General features: G+C 36.7%; 1 protein-coding gene across 12 annotated transcripts in view; it reads right to left on the bottom strand.

Annotated features, from left to right (window-relative positions):
- The window catches only part of LOC103219792 (ankyrin repeat domain-containing protein 18A), a 52,774-nt gene that overhangs the window by 16,852 nt on the left and 16,833 nt on the right, over positions 1–19,089 (bottom strand). For 6 of the 12 annotated variants that reach the window (XM_073021419.1, XM_073021418.1, XM_073021422.1 and 3 more), the window contains 6 exons: positions 18,416–18,469; positions 16,392–16,465; positions 10,784–11,701; positions 9,043–9,192; positions 3,251–3,363; positions 913–1,042 (listed from right to left, as the gene is read on the bottom strand). In XM_073021419.1, the coding sequence (XP_072877520.1) occupies positions 913–1,042; positions 3,251–3,363; positions 9,043–9,192; positions 10,784–11,701; positions 16,392–16,465; positions 18,416–18,469 (1,439 nt within the window). The remainder of the gene's footprint in view (positions 1–912; positions 1,043–3,250; positions 3,364–9,042; positions 9,193–10,783; positions 11,702–16,391; positions 16,466–18,415; positions 18,470–19,089) is intronic. The other 6 variants (XM_073021417.1, XM_073021424.1, XM_037998659.2 and 3 more) reach the window with 2 other exon arrangements.

The following is a 19,089-nucleotide window of genomic DNA, read 5'->3' as shown; positions in this document are numbered from 1 at the left end:
AACCTCCGTAACCACCTTATCTTAATTAAGGCCTTCCTTTCTACCTATTTCCAGTTTTAGACAACAGATTTTCTTTACCAATTGTCACCTAAAGAATCCCCAAAACCCACCTATGACTTGTTAGCCCCTCCTTTTTGATGTCCCACTTTTAGGCTGAGCCAATGTCTGCCTTCCTCATATTGATTTATGATTTTCCCTACACCCTCTGTCTGCTGGAAATGTACAAAACCAAACTGTAATCTGACTGTCTCATGAAACATTCTCAAGAGCTCTTGAGATTCAGTAATCCAGGGCCACAGTCACCATATTGGCTCAGAATCAACCTCCTTAAACATATTATGGCTGAATTTGGGCTTATCTATCATTAATATTTCCCCAAATTACATAATTTTAATCCCCAAACTGATTTAAAATTACCTTATGTTGGAATATAAATTATCCTATTATAAAGATACATGTATTTGTATGTTCATTGCAGCACTATTCACAATAGCAAAGACATGGAATCAACCCAGATGTCCATCAATGATAGACCGGATAAAAAAAAATGTGGTATATATACATCATGGAATACTATGGAGCCATACAAATGAATGAGATCATGCTCCTTGCAGGGACATGGATGAACTTGAAGCTGTTACCCTCAGCAAACTAACTCAGGAACAAAAAACCAAACACTTCATCTTCTCACTTATAAGTAGGAGCTGAATGATGAGAACACATGCACTTGGGGTGGGGAACAACAAACACCTGGGCCTGTTTGGGTTATAGCTAACACCTGCGGGGCTTAATGCATAGGTGATAGATTGATAGGTGCAGCAAACCATCATGGCACACGTTTACCTATGTAACAAACCTGCACGTCTCGCACATGTAACCTAGACCTTAAGATAATTATTTTTTTTAAATTACCTTCTGTTTTAGCTTCTTAAACAGAATATCCATTTTCAGTTGATCTGTATTTAAGTCTCCATGGCAACTGAAGTCTTCATTTCCAAATACATTTAACATATTTATTGTCATTTCTAGGCATTTCTTATATCTGCAGAAATGTACATAAGTAGTAAGTCAAGTATTTGTAAGAGTAAATATTTAATAATTGTTTAAACAGATATTATGTTAATGCATATCAAAGAAACAAATCTATAAACTATGATCCTCTCAGTTTCAACATAGTTTGAAAACATTCTATATGAAATTATAATCTTAGATAAATAATATGAACAAAAATTTTATGGCATATATAGCAGGTAAAGTGATACGATAGCCATACAGTTTTTTTTGAGATGGAATTTCACTCTTGTTGCTCAGGCTGAAGTGCGATGGCGTGATGACGGCTCACTGCAACTTCTGCTTCCTGGGTTCAAGTGATTCTCTTGTCTCAGCCTCCCAAGTAGCTGGGATTACAGGCATGTGCCACCATGCCTGGCTAATTTTGTATTTTTAGTAGAGATGAGGTTCACCATTTTGGTCAGGCTGGTTTTGGACTCCTGACCTCAAATGATCTACCTGCCTTGGCCTCCCAAATTGCTGGGATAACAGGCATGAGCCACCACACCTGGCCTAACCATACAGCTTTTTTATAAATAAACTATTCACATCCATTTTGGTATGCTAAGATAAAATAACCTATTAGTAAATATACGCCATAACCCAGAGATGAGTAACCAAGATTAAAAAAAGTAAAACACATACATGTTTGAAAAAGACACAAAAATACATTGATATCCGTTGACCACAGTCTATAACAAGAAAAAAAAGTACACACAAAAAGCATCAAGAAGGTCATTCAATGTAGAGAAAGAGAAGTAAGGAAACATCTTTAACATCTGAGTTGAGGAGAAAAAGAAAACAGGCAGTTTTAGAAAAAAGGAAAGGTGGAAACAGATATGTGATGATTTAAAGACTTTGAAGAAGAGATCTAGAGATCTTTACTGACATAATCCAACAAAATGAAAGAGAAACAAAACCATGCAGACAAAGACAATGACAGAAAAATGTTGAATAGAATCAGAGAACCAACTTAAGTACTCAGTAAATAAATAGAAAACTAGCTGTGTTCAGGACTTCAAAGACACATTCCATTTTTTTTTAAAATCTGTGATCAAAACATGAATGCTCTTTTACTCTTTTTCTTTAGGTTATACATATATTTATACATATATATAATTTATTTCTGTAAAACAAAAGTTTAATAAGATGTCTACTTCATGTATACAGTGGAGGTACCCATGTAAAATGAGTAAATTTCCATGATATGTTTTATATCTAAAAGCAAAAGAAAGAAGCAGAAACAAAATACAAGCTATATATCAAGATAAATTTTGATGTTAGAGAATGACACAAATAGGTCTTAAAAAAATTTGAATGCAGCAGAGAAGAACACTGTAAAAGGAAGAAAAGATGACCAAATACAGCAAAAATATCTTCAGAAATAAAAATTCAAACTAGGTCATGAAGAGTGTACTTGACATCACATGCCCAAAGCATTGTCATTATTGTTTTCAAAACCATTAAAGAATACGTTGCCAAGCACAATGGCTCATGCCTCACTTTGGGAGGCCGAGGCAGGTGGATCATGAGGTTAGGAGTTTGAGACCAGCGTGACCAACATGGTGAAACACTGTCTCTACTAAAAATATAAAAATTCGCCGGGCAGGGTGGTGCACTCCTGTAATCACAGCTACTCAGGAGGCTCAGGCAAGAGAATCACTTGAACCCAGGAAGTGGAGGTTGCAGTGAGCCGAGATCGTGTCATTGCACTCCAGCCTGGGTGACAGAGCCAGACTCTGTCTCAATAAATAAATAAATAAATAAATAAGTGTAATGTTTCAGCATTCAAAAAAATTTTGAGATTGCATTGTTTCTTTTTTTTCACATATTTTTAATATGAATGTTTTCATCCCAACTTCGCCATAGCAGCTTAGCTGACTTCTCCCCGTTTCTCCCCTTCCATTGGACTCTGTGACATATGGTCTCATCCAGAGATCTATTTTTCATCAGTTATTGTGTTTTTATACTGAAATTTGATTTTTTAATAATTCCAACAAAAAAGTGCAAGGGTCATGGACTCCTGCTCACATGCCTATAAAGTTGTGTTGTGAGTTTCTGAAATACATTTTAAAATAGAATTCGTTTAATTATGAAAATGCAGACATAAGATGAATTTGTATCTAGGTTTTAGTCAAGTAAAGTTAGAGTTAAATCAATTAATAAATGGTTAAAATGTTCTACAATATGAAAACCATACCCAGTTGTCTCTTCTTCTAATTTATTATTTTTCTCTCTTATTTGATCCACATTATAGTCCAGTGATGATATTAACTCAAAAAGTTTTCTGAATTCTTCATGTTTTTCTTCAGGCTTGAAAACAAAGGGTTTAAAATTATTTTTGCAAAATCTAGAGCCCCTCTTCTATCTTAAAAATATTATTTCTCATAAGTTGACGAATAATATGTATTTAGGCAGGTATATAAAGTGCATTTTATAAACCTGATGCCAATAAGGACAGATTTCAAAAATAGTCATTTTCTTAAAACAGCTAAAATTGATTCACACTTTCATCATTATCTTTTCTGAAATTTAAACTGCCAAAAATGTTTGTTAAAAATGAGAATTTTTACACATAAAATACTAAGGGTTAGTAAAAAAAAAAAATAAAGGTAGCTATATTTACATTTTAGTTTTTAAAGATGCTCTAGAAACATTGTCATTAATAGTTTAAGATATTCCAAGTTAAATTACATCTTATTAAGATGATTTTTAGAAAACTCTTACTAGTTCCCATTCATTTTTGATCCTCATCTATCTTCAGGCTGAGCTAAATACTGTCATTCTCTGTAAGTATTCACCTGTAGGTTTTAGTCTTTCCATGTCTCTTTACCATTTCTCTTTAAACAAAGTTTATTTTTTCTACAATAAACAAATAATAACTTTTGTTTAGTTTTTGTGGCTTTTCTATTATCCTGTTTCTCCCCTTCCATTGGATTCTATGACACATGGTCTCATCCAGAGATCTACTCTTCATCACTTTGTATAGTGAAACTTGAGATAAACCAGTGTATGGCTCTTTAGAGCAAAACCTAGATAACAGACATCTGGGTTGCTTGGCAAAGGTCATGTGTAACCCTGAGTTATGAACCTGTCACAATTTAATTAATTGTTCTGCTCTGTATCCGTGCTTTCACACCACTCTAACTGTAAGACTGCTTCAAGCTAGCCCACCCCCTTTCTGAAGTGTGCATAAAAAAGTCAAGTGCTGTCTTTGTTCTGGGCCCAGTTTGTCAAAAGTTGAGTCCATTGGACCTGAATACACTTAACAAAGATATCCTCCTGTATACACCTCAAGGTCTGTCTCTGGTCCTCCTGATTCCACAACAGCGCGATCTCCACTCACTGCAACCTCCACCTCTCGAGTTCAAGTGATTATCCTGTCTCAGCCTCCCAAGTAGCTGGGATTACAGGTGCCCACCACCTCACCCAGCTAATCGTTTGTATTTTTAGTAGGGATAGGGTTTCACTATGTTGGTCAGGCAGGTCTTGAACTCCTGACCTCATGATCCGCCCATCTCAGTCTCTCAAAGTGCTGGGATTACAGGCATGAGCCACCATGCCCGGCTGTTACTCCTCTTTTTAAATTCTCTCAGAACTCCTAAAATCTCCAAAGGTTAACCTGGATTCCCTAATATATATTTCCAACTCTGACCTTTTTACTGAAGCTTCTTCCTTCTGGTACACATATTATAGACAATATTCTCAACCACACACTCATACATTGCTACTTGGTGCAGATTACTTTTGTAGATAGTGAATCTTGTCTATTTTATGTTGATTCTTATTGATGTTACTTTGAATATAGTATTATTTTCTAATCTTGAAGGGGGGCTGTCTCACCCTTAGGATATTGACCAGTATACTTTGTCCTTTTTCCTTCTTTTTTTTTTTTTTTTTTTTTTTTTTTTGAGACGGAGTCTTGCTCTGTCACCCAGGCTGGAGTGCAGTGGCCGGATGTCTGCTCACCGCAAGCTCCTCCTCCCGGGTTTACGCCATTCTCCTGCCTCAGCCTCCGGAGTAGCTGGGACTACAGGCGCCCGCCACCTCGCCCGGCTAGTTTTTTGTACTTTTTAGTAGAGACGGGGTTTCACCGTGTTAGCCAGGATGGTCTCGATCTCCTGACCTCGTGATCCGCCCGTCTCGGCCTCCCAAAGTGCTGGGATTACAGGCTTGAGCCACCGCGCCCGGCCTCCTTTTTCCTTCTTTTCTTTTCTTTTTTTTTCCTTTTTCTTTGGATATTGACCAGTATACTTTGTCCTTCCTTCCTTCCTTTCTTCCTTTTCTTTCTCTCTTTTCTTTTTCTTTCTTTCTCTTTTTCTTTCTTTCCTTTCTTTCCTTTCTTCTTCCTTCCTTCTTTCCTTCCTTCATTCCTTCCTTCTCTCTCTCTCTCTTTCATATCTCTCTCTCTCTCTCTTCTTTTTTTGACCACTATACTTTGTCCTTTTTTTCTTTTTCTTTCTTTTTTGTTGAGATAGAGTCACAGTCTCTTATCCAGGCTGGAGTGCAGTGGTGTCATGTCGGCTCACTGCAACTTCCATCTCCTGGGTTCAAGTGATTCTCCTGCCTCAGCCTCCCAAGTAGCTGGGACTACAGTTGCACACCACCATGCCAAGCTAATTTTTGTATTTTCAGTAGAGACAGGGGTTCGCCATGTTGGCCAAGCTGTTCTTGTACTTCTGGCCTCAGGCAATCCACCCACCTCAGCCTCCCAAAGTGTTGGGATTACAGGCATGAGCCATGGCACCCAGCCCTTTTTTTCTTGTATAATGAAAACTTTCCCATGAGAATCAGATTATCAATTGTTTGCCTTTGTTTCCTTCTAAAGAATTTCCTTTTCCATAGAGATATGGCATGATGAACATCTTGTTCTACAGTTTCTTTCTGGGGACACTCAACTATATCATTGGGAAGCTCCAGTCAAGTAGAGATCTCCCTTCCTCCTAATCGAGATTCTTCATCTCAAAATGGTGTCCACCAAATGTCTTATCCAGGTAGTCTCTTGCTTAGGAACTCATGAAATAAGAACCTTCTGGAAAAGTTAGAAGCTATTGACTGAGATGGTTTAAAGCTGTCCCTTATTATATGTTTTACTCCCAAGGCAGACATCACAGTGGCTAATAATTCTATGCCTGATGTCTAAATCAACTCTATGGGAATCTATAAAAAACATTTTATTTATGAGACAGTCTCGCTCTGCTACCCAGGCTGGAGTGCGATGGCTTGATCACCACTCACTGCAGCCTTGATAGTCTGAGCTCAAGCGATCCTCCCACCACAGCCTCCCAATGTAGCTGGGATTACAGGCATGCATCACCATGCCTCATCTGTTAAAAAAATTTTTTTTGGTAGAGTCAGGGTCTCACTTATATTGCTCTGGCTGGTCTCAAATTCCTGGGCTCGAGCACTGTTCTTGCCTCAGCCTCCCAAAGTGCTAGAATTACTGGCATGAACCACCTCACCAACCAGGTGTTCCATGCAATGGTTTGAGAAGCAGTTCTACACAGAAGCCAGAAGGCCTGGGTCTGAATCCCAGCTCTACCAGATACTAGCTATGTGAACTTGAGAAAATTAATTTTCTGTGTCTCTGGTTCTTTGTCTATGAAATGGAGAGAATAATACCATCTACTTCACTGGGATGTTGGGAAGATTAAACCGGGGACTGACATGAAGCACTTAGAAGAGTACATGGTGCATGGTGAGCTACAGATAAGATTTGCTTAGAAGCACTTAGAAGAGTCCAAATACACAGTGAGCTACAGATAATCTTTGCTATTAGCATGGTAATTTTTACTTTTTTATATCTTGACAATTGTACACGTTAGGCAGGTGGCATTCCAATGGGAGTGGTCTCCTATAGCTGCACTGAATCATTCTTCACACCACTGAAAGTGGCAGCAAATGGGGAGCGCATAATTTATAGCTTACTTTTCTCTCCATATGACTCAGTGGGCAACAGTCACGTACGTACTACAATGTAAACAGCACCTCCTGGATTGAGTAGTACATAACCGACATGACCAGCAGAGACAGGCTGAGCCACAGAGCTGAAAACCCTGGACTCTATTGCTAAATCAAGGCTTCTGAATCAATTCCCTCCCAGAAGCTGTTGCTGTGGCACTGCTTTCACGAGTACTCTACTGAGCGCTCAGATTAGGGGCTGTGCTATCATTCATCAGATAAGCTGCAGCCAGAACTGTTCAACTGACAAACTGGCAACCATCCAGAAATACAGTTTTGGCTACATAGTGAAGGAAGGCAAATTTAGATTCTTTTTTCACACTGAGAAAAACATGAGCATTTGATTGAACAATTCTCCTCTATTAGACCAATTGGTTTTAATTTCATATTTAATTGCTAAAAATACACTTAGAATAAAAGACTTACTGTGTTAATGTCTCAAAGAAGAAATAATTGGTATGGTATATTTTGTTCTATGCTAAAAGCTGCCAAGCTAAAATATTTTCAATTTATACAAGGATAGGTGACATGCATGTCAGATATTATTTTCCCTTTAAGCAAATTTATGATGAGACAAAATTATCTTCCATCAAAAATAAAAGCCATGTCAAATTAAGGGCTAAGTTATTCTGCAGACTGGGCAACAAGTGCTGAGATATAAGGTCAGTGAGAGTAAGAATAGTCAGAGAAAGCTTCATGAAGAGGAAATCGCCTGCCAGGTCTGAATGAATGAGGCTAGATGAGCAGGAACTGAGAAGGCAGGAAGGACAGCATGGGTAAAACTGGGGCTGACATCTGCCCAATTAACGCTGAGGATAAAAGTCCAATGGCAGAGAAATAAAAACATACATCCATACAATAATCTGTAAATGAACGTTCACAACAGCTGTTTTCATAATAGCCAAAAAGTGGAAACAACCTAAAGGTCCATCAGCTGACGAATGAATGGAAAACTGGTGTAGCCATGAAATAGACTATTATTAGACAATAAGAAGGAATAAACTACTGATATGTGCTACAACATGGATAAAATTCTGAAAACATTCTGCTAAGTGAAAGAGCCAGTCAGAAAGGACTTCATATTGTATGACTCTGTGTATATAAAATATGCAGACCACACACATCTATGGAGACAAAAGTGGACAGTGGTTGCCTACAACTGGGGTAGGTGGAGAGACATGGGGTAGGGGTAGGTGGAGAGACATGGAGAGGGGTTGAAGTCATGGCTAAGAGATGTGGGGTTGCTTTTCAGAGTGGTGAAAATGTTCTAGCATTGATTGTGCTGATGATTACACAATGCTGTGAATATACTAACAGACACTGAGTTGTACATTTTAAATGGTTGAACTGTCTGACATGTGAATTATCTCTCAGTGAAATTGTTTCAAAAATCTCATGGTAGGATCAAGATAATTTTCTCAGCTCTCTATTTTGGATGTACATGCTCTATCAGATCTGAATATTTTTATGCCATTACAGTATATTTTAAATGAAAGGAAGATGAAGGCAATGCCTAACTTTTCAAGTAGTTTGTGAATTAATCTAAAACATGTGCATTTCAAAGAACAGTATGATGACCTTTCTGTACAAGTTAACCTAGAATCCATGAAATGAATAGGCACAGCTTCTGTGTCCATTCACAAAAGTGAAGAAATAAGACAACTTTCTGCAACATTCCATTAAACATTCTCCTCTGATTCAATCTGGCTTGCCTCACCAAGACAATAAGGAAATTATCTAAAACTACTGTTTAACAGGAAAAAAGTCAATTTTCTGTGAGGAGTGATTTATCATTCTCAACTTTCCCAAGAGTAAACATTGTAAGAGAAAACATATGCAACTATTTTTCAAAATGTCAGAACAAGAGCCAGAGTTGAAGAAATAAGTACGTTATAAAGATAATAAAATGGTAATAATCAATTATAATGAAATTACAAAATCAAGCTGTCCACTGAAATTAGTATCCTAAAACACTTTATATTATTCAACCAGCTACAGATTAATGGTCTACATGTTAAATTCCATACATACTTGACTTCCTACTTGAAATAATTTCTTCTTTGAAGCCCGTGTCTCATCCAAATTAATATGACAATGTGATGTACCTTCCAGTGGAGATTCTGACATAGAAAATTTGTTAAGGTGATCAGCCAGTTCTTCTTGAAGTCGTCTCACAATCACCTGATAAAATATTTTTGTTACCAATTTTATAAAGTGCCTTGTTATTAAATTATGTTAATAATATTTAACTCCAGCATACATACTTTGAAAATTATTACCACACACACAGATTCACTTTCTTTTCCTCATATGTACACATTCTTCTTTATTACTGAATTCAGTGAGGGACACAGAAGGTGTTATCTTCCTGCCAAATCATTCTCTTACATGACAGATGGATTTAGCCCACTATTCATTCATCTTAGGCCCTCAACTCAACCTGAGTTCCTCACATATTCAATCACCTATTGAAATCCTTCCAACAGATTCCTATCTCAGAATAAAAGTAAAATTCCAATAGCCTTCAAGGCGCTAGGTAACATGGCCTCTAACTCCCTCCCTGACCTCAGCTCCTACATCTGTGTCCCGTACTCACTTCCATCCCATTCTCCGTGAACTCTGCCACCCTTCATTAGTCTGAAAATGGGGATTCAATGTCAAACTCATAAATCACAGACAGCTACAAGTATCCTTGTATGGGAAAGAGTTATATATAAATGACAGTCATTGAGACTTAAAATGTAAATTATGAGTTAATTATTCATAAAATATTCACAATAAATTATAAATACCTACCAGTGGGAACATTATATCAAATTTTTTTTTGCTAAAATTTGTGACATTTATTCCAAATTGTGATTTTATAACAAGTAGATGTCTTTAAAATTCTAAGTGATCAGAAAAATATATAACGTGAGACTGACATATTTTTAGACTTAAGTCACATTGGTATGAATCAAAACAAAGTTATACCAACCAAAATACATAAAAGAGAGAGCCACTGAGGGAAAAGCATCACAAGACACAGCAACAAACTTCACTTCATCTGGGAAATCTAGAATTAAGTGTCAAAGTGGCTCACTTAATTGAATCTTAATTTCAAAATACACATTTCAGGTACAAGCATTTCCACTTACCCGCTTCATTATGGTCTTAGAATGTGGCAACATAAAGACATTAAATTTATTATTTCAGTAGTATAAGACTACCTCCCTTATCAATATTGCTCTGTATCTACTACAATTTCATAGGTGACATAATGTCTTTACTCAAAGGAAAGCATCTGTCAGTTCTACCTTTTATTTTCTGGAAACAAAGTATGTTTCCAAGCTGATACAGCAAACATATTTTTTTTTGGTTTTGTATTAAAACAGCTTTGTGGAAATATGATTTTTATTAAAACAGCTTTGTTGAAATATGATTTATAGAATTTATCTGTTTTAACAAACAGTTCAAAGATTTTTAGTAAATTTACTGTATCATGCAACCATCTCTACAATCCAACTTTAGAACATTTTCATCATTCCAGGACAATCCCTCATGCCCATTAGCAGTCAACACCCATTTCCAGCCCCAGCTCTACACAAACATTAATCTTCTTTCTGTTCCTATACATGTATTTCCTGGATGATTCATGTAAATGGAATTATACAGTATGGTAAACACATTTTCATCTATTTATTTTTATATTGAACTAGGTTCAACATACAGCCAGAATGAAATGCTTAAATTTTCTTTCCAGAAGGTTAAAAACAGTTTTCTTCATACTTACTTCTCCTTCTGCTTCTTCTTTTTCATACTGAAACAGTTTTTCTTTTAAATAATTATATTCATTCGTTAATTCCGTATTTTTTTCTTCTGTAAGATCTTCCTTTCCATTCTCAAGACGGTCTTCTTGGATATTAATGACTATCTCTTTATTATTGCCTTCCTTATAAGCATCCTTTAGTTGTTGTTCAAGCAATAGATTTTCAGGTTCTTGTTGATGTCTTCTCTCCTCTAAAGAGTTCTGCTTTCCAAAGGATTGACTTTCTTTAGCTTCCTCATTTGGATGCATCTGCTTCATTTCCTTTAATCGATACTGCGTTTGCTTTAGGTCTATCTGTACACTTTCTAAAGCCAGTGTCTTTTCCTTGAGAGCATCTCTTGTCTCATGAAGCTTACCTTTTAAGGTATTGAACTTCACCCGAGCTTTAGAAAGTTGTTCGGTAAGCAACTTATTCTTATCTGTTAGTTGAGAAATATTGGAATCCATTTTTCCATGTCCAGAAACATCATCTGCTCTCCATAAAACTAGTTCCAGGTCTTTTCTTTCCAAAATGTCATTGTACTCATTTATAGCAGTGGCCAGGCTAGAATGGAGGGATTCAACTTCAGCTTCTAGTCTTGCTTTGTTGTGTTTTTCCTTCTCCAATTTTGAATTCAGCCTTGTATTCTCAGCTTTCAGTTCATTAAGCTGTTGCGAATACTGGGCCGTTGTTTTTGTTACCATTTCGTCATTGAGTCTTACACTCTTTTCAAAGTTAGCATTCATTTCTGTAATACTTTTAATTTCCTGAAAATATTCTTTTTCCTTTCTGAGACTGTCATTTTTTATTGTGTATAATTCCTGTTTGAGCATGGCAATGTCTCTCTTCAACATGTAATTTCCATACATCACATCCTTCTTTCTTCCATAACTTTGAGAATCCTAAATAAAACAAAACAAATTTTTAGCTAGCACTCAATAAAATAACATGTCATGGTTATTTCTGAAGTGAAAAAACAACCTGTACATTCATGGAATTAAAAGTTGCTGTAAGTGGATATCAAACTGGAGAAAAAGTTGAAGTAAAACCTTGAACCTTAGCATACATTTCAAAAAGTTCACAAATTTATTTGATGTCAATGAATCCATAAAAGTAAACACACACACACACACACACACACACACTCTCTCTAGAGAATTTTTAAGAATATCAGAATTGGAAAAACCTTTCTCTGAATTACAACAAACTCAAAGCATAAAGTTAAATGTTAAAAATTTTGACTAAATTAAAATCTTGAAAAAAGAAAATTACATTTATACTCTGATATCTAACCCAGACACCACCCTAGAGCAAGAGCTTTACCTCCACATCTTTTTGGACAGATAAAATCTCTCAAAGTTTTAAAAGTTCTGTTTCCCTGATCATATTCTATTGTGATTTGACTCAACATTTTTTAGTCAGTTGTAAGAATTACATTTACTAAATCATAAATCTAGACATTGTACTAAGCACTTCTACATACATACATTCATGAACTTATTTAATTATCACAATCCTTAAAGAAGAGAGGTTACAAATACAAGCAAGCTGCAGGATTTTCCTCAGGGCTTCTGATTCTACTTCTAGTTCTCCATCAGATCACAGTTACTTCTGTGGTGTAAATATACCAACACAAAAACAGAGAAACAAAAAGACACAGGCATAAAATGTGTCTTCTGTCTTTGTCACCTGGATTCTCCATGAAATAGCCAGATTGAGAAGATGTGACATGTGGGGCTTCAGAAACAGAAAAGAACCTTTCCCTTTTCAGCACTAAGCTATTCTTTTCCCCACTGCTTGTTCTCCTTATTTTTTCATTTGCATCCTGGGATACCAAAAAAGTGAAGGTGCTCACTAAAATAGAGGAACCAAAGTTTGCCACAACACAAGGAGCCGAGTGAAACTGCTGAGTTGCTAGTGCAGAATCCTGGAAAATGAGATGTTCCTCAAATTTCCATTCACTTACCACAAAAGTTTATAGCTGGAAGATATACAGTATAGTTGTCCATTCTAGCCCTATTACCTACTTGATAAGGGAAGTAAAACCAACAAATAGTTAGTAACTCACCCAAAGCTCCTAAGGTGGCATTACCTAGCATTTCATGGCACCAAAAGGGAAGATACAATTACATGTTACTGAATTACATAAATTACCAGATAAATGCATTAAATTCATCAAATAAATTAAAGGTGTGACTTTGGCAAAGCAATTTAATGGCTCAGAGGGTGGCAGGAGGCCTCATCTGCTTTTACTTTGAAAGAAAATCTCTAGATTTTTGTCTATCTTTAGAACACAATGTACAGAACTCAGCCTTCTACTAGAGTCAAATGCTAAACTTTTGGCTGAGGAGTTATGGTACTTATATGATAAAATCATACATGTCAAAACCTACCATATTTTATGAAACAACATCATGTAAAAGTCTGATTCAACAGAAACATTGGAGAGTGATGATTTTTTTAAATATGTGAAAGTATATATATTTGTTCCCAAAATTATTTAAAGTGGCCATGATGGAATTATAAGTTTAAACAGTTTGAGTCAAACAGATAAACCTGCATGCATGAAGCACATTAAACAGACTTCTTTGGCTGGAAATATTTGTTGCAACTCTCAAGGTCAGACACATTTTCATATCTCTTCTCAGTCATTGCTTCCCTCCCATTGTATTACCATTTTATCATTTAAATAAATGTAATTCATATTTAAATGAATATAGAAAAAAGAATCTAGACATTATTTCTTTAGCAATTTCCCTTATGCTTATCTAGTTCAGAAGGTCACATGGTATATGGTTAAATAATTTTCCCAGCCCATATGCCACTTGGAAGACTCATAGTGAGACTTAGGTTGATGAATGAGCAAAGATTATGGGAATGTTTTCCAGAACTGTCATTTAGATAGCAGCACTAATCTACTTTGACACGTAACTATACATTTAGATAACCCCACTGTAACTATACACATGAGATTTTCTTGAGTAGAGAACCAGAAAGAATCAGATAACTTATAATAAGAGAAGCAGCAAGGGAATCTCTTTCTTTTTATAGTTGAACTTCTTTTCTTCAAAGCCAGGACCTCTACTTGTAACAAGCTCACCTCATTCTTAAGCCTTTCCATATCTTGCTGTAAGTCTTCTTCTAGATATGCTTTTGATGTTCTGTCACTATGTGGTGGAGAATAACTCACATTTTCTAATTCGGGTTTCATGCTTTTATAGATATTAGCAGTGGGACTGTCACATGTGGGTCCCTGAAACACACTTGCCAGTCATCTTCTAAGCTTTAGAAGAGCTTCTAAGTTCCATATGGCTTGTGGAACAAGCGCTGTATTGGTTTTCGGTTTTTGTAAGTGTCTGTAACAGCAGAAATACTGTAGCTTTCTATCCATATTACATGCTTCAATTCTTTGGAGTGAGCAAACCACAAATCAAAGACTTTTTGCATCTCTAGACTGAGGCCAATGTCTAATGCCTAATTTCCAATCTGTGGTATTTTGGGTTATATTTTCTTGTCATTTGCATATCAAACTCTTGGTCTTCTTTCATTTCAGCCATAACTACTGGGTTCCTTAATTTTTCAATTTCTGTATCATTACAACAATTCTCTTTCTTCTTCATCTCTGTGAGAAACAGGCGACATGTCTGGTTACAATTTTTACAATCTGATTTATTTTCATTTGAATAAAGCTTAGAAGATGACTGGCAAGTGTGTTTGAGGGACCCCGAATGTAAAGGCAATGACAAGACCTGAGTGAGATGGGCTCGTTCTGTTCAGGCAATGCCTGGAATACTACAGGTTAAGACACTCCAGGTTTATCTGCTTCCTCAGGGATATTATCAGGGATATGATTCATCAGATTACAGGGCACTCCCTTTAAGTTTGTCCTTCTTTAGGTTTACAATGTAAGAGCTCTTCCTCAGGACAAACAGTAATTTTGGATTTTTCAAAACTTTTCAGCAATCTTCAGTTGAACTTTTTTGTAACAAATTTTTTTTTTGAGATGGACTTTCACTCTTGTTGCCCAGGCTGGAGTGCAATGGCATGATCTTGGCTCAACACAACTTCTGCCTCCCAGGTTCAAGCGATTCTCCTGCCTCAGCCTCCCGAGTAGCTGGGATTGCAGGCATGTGCCACCATATCTGGCTAATTTTGTATTTTTAGTAGAGACGGGGTTTCTCCACGTTGGTCAGGCTGGTCTCAAACTCTCGACCTCAGGTGATCCACCTGCCTAGGCCTCCCAAGTGCTGGCATTACAGGTGCGAGTCACCATGCCCGGTATTGTAATGAATTTTAAAGGAAGTCCTGAATATACAGATATATCGCCTTTATTACAATTTTTACCCAGTTCTGGTTCTTGAGACATTTTTTTTTTTTTTGCAGGTGCAAAAGTGAAAATTAATTTGCTTCTTTTGTTTCTCAGATGTCTTTTCTGACAGGGTGTATGTTTTAAAATTAACTTTAGTCTCAATTAAGTATGAACAAAGAAAAAATAGAAAATAATTAAAATTGAACTGTGAAACTTAATCTATGTTTTACTATCCCTAAGTTACTGGATTATAACTAAGAAGTAAAAAATAATTTGCCTTGGCTTAATATAGGAGAAAAACATGAGTCAGGAAGCTTAACTCTGTTTGTTTGGAGTAAACTTAATTCATTATGAATTAAATCTGACAGAAATGGGTTCACAGATGATATGTAGTATTCTATAGGCTTTCTCTCTTGAAAGGATTTTTACCTCAGCATACCCTAAACAGTGAACACCTACAGTGAATTAATATCTCTAAGGATTAACTAAAGAGTATGCAAATGCTAAATTATTAGAAGCCAAAATGAATACCAATCAGAAAGACAAGAAAATTTTTAGATTCTACTTTAAATGTTCTACTGTAATATGACAGTGTTATCTAGAAAGTCATCTGCTTATATCCAGGTCTAATATATTCTAAGCTCCACTAGTGACAGTGGGTTAAAACATTTTAATAGCATTTTCTATTTATGTTAAAACAAGAAAGTTATTGTTTGTACCCTGACACCAAAGTCCCTTTCTGGAAGGCATGATTCTCTAATAGGCAGTTGGGCTGATTTTATGAACCCATCCTCTCCCTGAACATAGACACTGAAGGCAACCAGACACCAAAAAACAGACGAAGTCTTTAACCTCAGCACTGGTGACCAGCAACATAAAACTGCAAAGTTTGAACCACTGGGAACCACTCCTTTAACATGAGGTGAACTCAGGGGCCATCACTGTCCAATTGTTCATAATTTCTCTTGCTTAGTAATACAACTCCATTTCTGATGTTACCCTCTTTATCATGAAGAAGGTTATAAAAATAAAAGAGCAAAGCGACTTCTGGAAATTTCTGGCCTCAATTCCAAGGGTACAGATAGCTATGAGTTACTACAGACTGTAAGAATATTTTAAATTTTATAACTGGCTAAAATGTTTTAAAATTCAATATGAAATTACGCTCTGTTGGATTCTAAAAGGATAGCCTGTAAGGTCACTTCATTTGGACTATGCTATGGTATTAAAAACAAACAAACAAACAAACCAATAGTAAACCAGAAATTTAAATTGTTATATACCTGTGGCTGTTTATTTCCACTTCTTTCAAGCCTTTCTTGCTTTTCCTCTGAAGCCACTTTTAAGTTGTGTTCTGCTGACAAATCCATATGTTCAGTTAAAATGAATGCTTAGAATAAAGACTATAATCTTTATAAAAATGGATACAAAATAACATACTTTTGTTTTATAAATTGAGAGTTTAAATGAAGCTAAATGTTTACTGGAATATTTACATTTTTAAGAAGCACTTCTAATTATCTAAAACTTTAACAAACCCCTTGGGGAGACACTAGATATCAGCAGGTTCAAGACATGCAAAAGTCTCAGGGTCACCCACAAATTATTCCACCCAATGTAAATAAAACTGCTGGAAACAAAACAAAATTTAAAAATACAGTGAAAACATATAAAGTAACACTTTACTATTCTCTACTTCATAATAGTATCTTTTTAACAACATGCTAAGTTGTTATTTACTAATAATTTGCAAAATTTTTGTTACTGTTACACCTTTATAATGTACACCGTTTTTTACATCTGAAATGTTTTCCTCTACTATTCTGATAAATGTATTTTTGTGTTATAAGACTCAGAATGTAGGCTGGGCACAGTAGCTCACACCTGTAATCCCATCACTTTGGAAGGTCCAGGTGGGATAACTGCTTAAAGCCAGGAGTTTAAGACCAGTCTGGAGACCATAGTAAAACCCTGACTCTATAGAAAATTTGCCAGGCATGGTGGTGTGTGCCTGTAGTCCCAGCTACTCAAGAGGTTGAGGCAAGAGGATCCCTTAAGCCCAGGAGTTTCAGTTTGCAGTGAGTCTCGATCATGCCATTGCACTCTACCCTGGATGACACAGTAAGAACTTGTTTCCAAAAACAAAAAAATAAAAAAGAAAAAAAGGCTCAAAATGCTATGTGAAGTCCTCCTTGAATCTGGCTATCTTTCTCCACATACACAGGCTCTCCGTCCTTGGGTCTCCCTTAGTACTTTGTCCATTTTTCTAGTGTCACTTCACCATCTGAACTGCACATCATGTTTTTGCACGTCTATCCCCTTTGTTGCCAGACTGTAGCAGTCATCTTTGTATAAAGTCTTTATTTTACTAAATGTTTATTGAGTTCCTGCTAAGTGGTAGGCACTGGGGTTTAAAGAATGAGAATAAAAGCTGTTAGGGATGGTTTTTCTAAAGATCATGCATGGGCTGAGACTGAGACAGTGAGGTTCACCAGATTAAAAGAGGCAGAGGGCAGGAAAGATAGTACATGCCAGGCAGTGGCAAGAGAGGGAGAGAAGCCTCCCAGAGTGTATGTATTTGTCTACATGAGAGGGATGGTGATGGGGGCATCAGCAGCAGCTCAGTAATGCCAGAAAAAGAGGCAGACAGAGAAAGGGCTGCAGATGGAGATTTGGGCAGAAGCCAGTTTCTGAAAGCCTTATATAAACCAACTATTACTGTTGTTTCTTAAATTTATTTAAAAAAAGCAAAACAAATTAGAAAAGCATAATTCCAAGAAAAAGACCAACATTTTACTTTATTGTATCTTATCCTATTTGACTTGATTTTTCTTAGAGATGGGGTCTCACTCTGCCACCTAGGCTTCAGTGTAAGGTTGCTATCGTAACTAACTGTAGGATCAAACTTCTAGGCTCAAGTAATTTTCCTGCTTTAGCCTCCCAAGTAGCTGAGATCACAGGGGCAGAACACCACACCCAGCTACAGATTTTTAAAAAATAGACACAAGGTCTGGCGATGTTGCCCAGGCTGCTGGACCTCCTAGCCTCAAGGGATGCTTCTATCTCAGCCTCCAACACTGACAAGATCACAGGCAGGAGCCACCATCCCTGGCAACACCAATATTTTCAAATGAATAAACTGGAGCTCCATCATTTTATTTTATCATGGATGGGTGAAAACCTTGTAATAGACTCATGGACTCCATGGATTTGTGACAAGGAAACTATAGCATTAACTACGGCTGAAGCTTCCCTTGTCTCCCAGTCTCTTCACATGATTAAGAGTAAAGACACTCAAGTGTCTTACCTTTTGCACCTTCTTTCCTTTTTTCCAAATTTGCAGGCTTCACAGCTGCTGTTTCTGCCAAACATGCAAGTTAGTTAGATATTCCTTCTAGAAAACATCATCCCTCTGCCTCCTTACCTGGCAAAGTTTCACTCACTCTACATGCTTCCCCTAAATCCTACCCATTTTTTTAGAAGCTTGCAGTCATCACCACAAATTTAAAAGTGCATGGCATCTAATGAACATAATAAATTTCTAGTAAATAATAACTATATGCTCCCAGGTGACACCTATCCTCCATCTACCCTCTACAAAATGGGTCAGCACACTGCAGACCACAGGCCAAATCCTGCCTACCGTAAGTTTTTTCTCAGTAAAGTTTTATGAGAGTACAGTCATGCCTATTCACTGACATGCTGCCTATGACTGCTTTCACACTACAATGGCAGGGTTGAGTAGCTACGACAGAGACCACATGGCCTTCAGCTGCTTAAATTGTTCTTGAAAGAGAGAGAGAGAAAGAGAGACCACATGGCCTAAAATATTTCCTATTCTGCCCTTTACAGAAAAAGCTTGCCAATCCCTGCTTTATACCCTGAACAGAATGCCCTAATTCTCAAATTGAATCTAATGCCTCCCCTGCTCACAATTTTCCAATGAATTTCTAGAGCAAACACTGCTGGCTCCCTACCCAA

This window comes from Chlorocebus sabaeus, chromosome 12, assembly GCF_047675955.1.
Source record: "Chlorocebus sabaeus isolate Y175 chromosome 12, mChlSab1.0.hap1, whole genome shotgun sequence".
Taxonomy (NCBI): domain Eukaryota; kingdom Metazoa; phylum Chordata; class Mammalia; order Primates; family Cercopithecidae; genus Chlorocebus; species Chlorocebus sabaeus.
The sequence above is the reverse complement of the archived record's forward strand: the minus strand, read 5'-3'. Positions and strand labels throughout refer to the sequence as shown.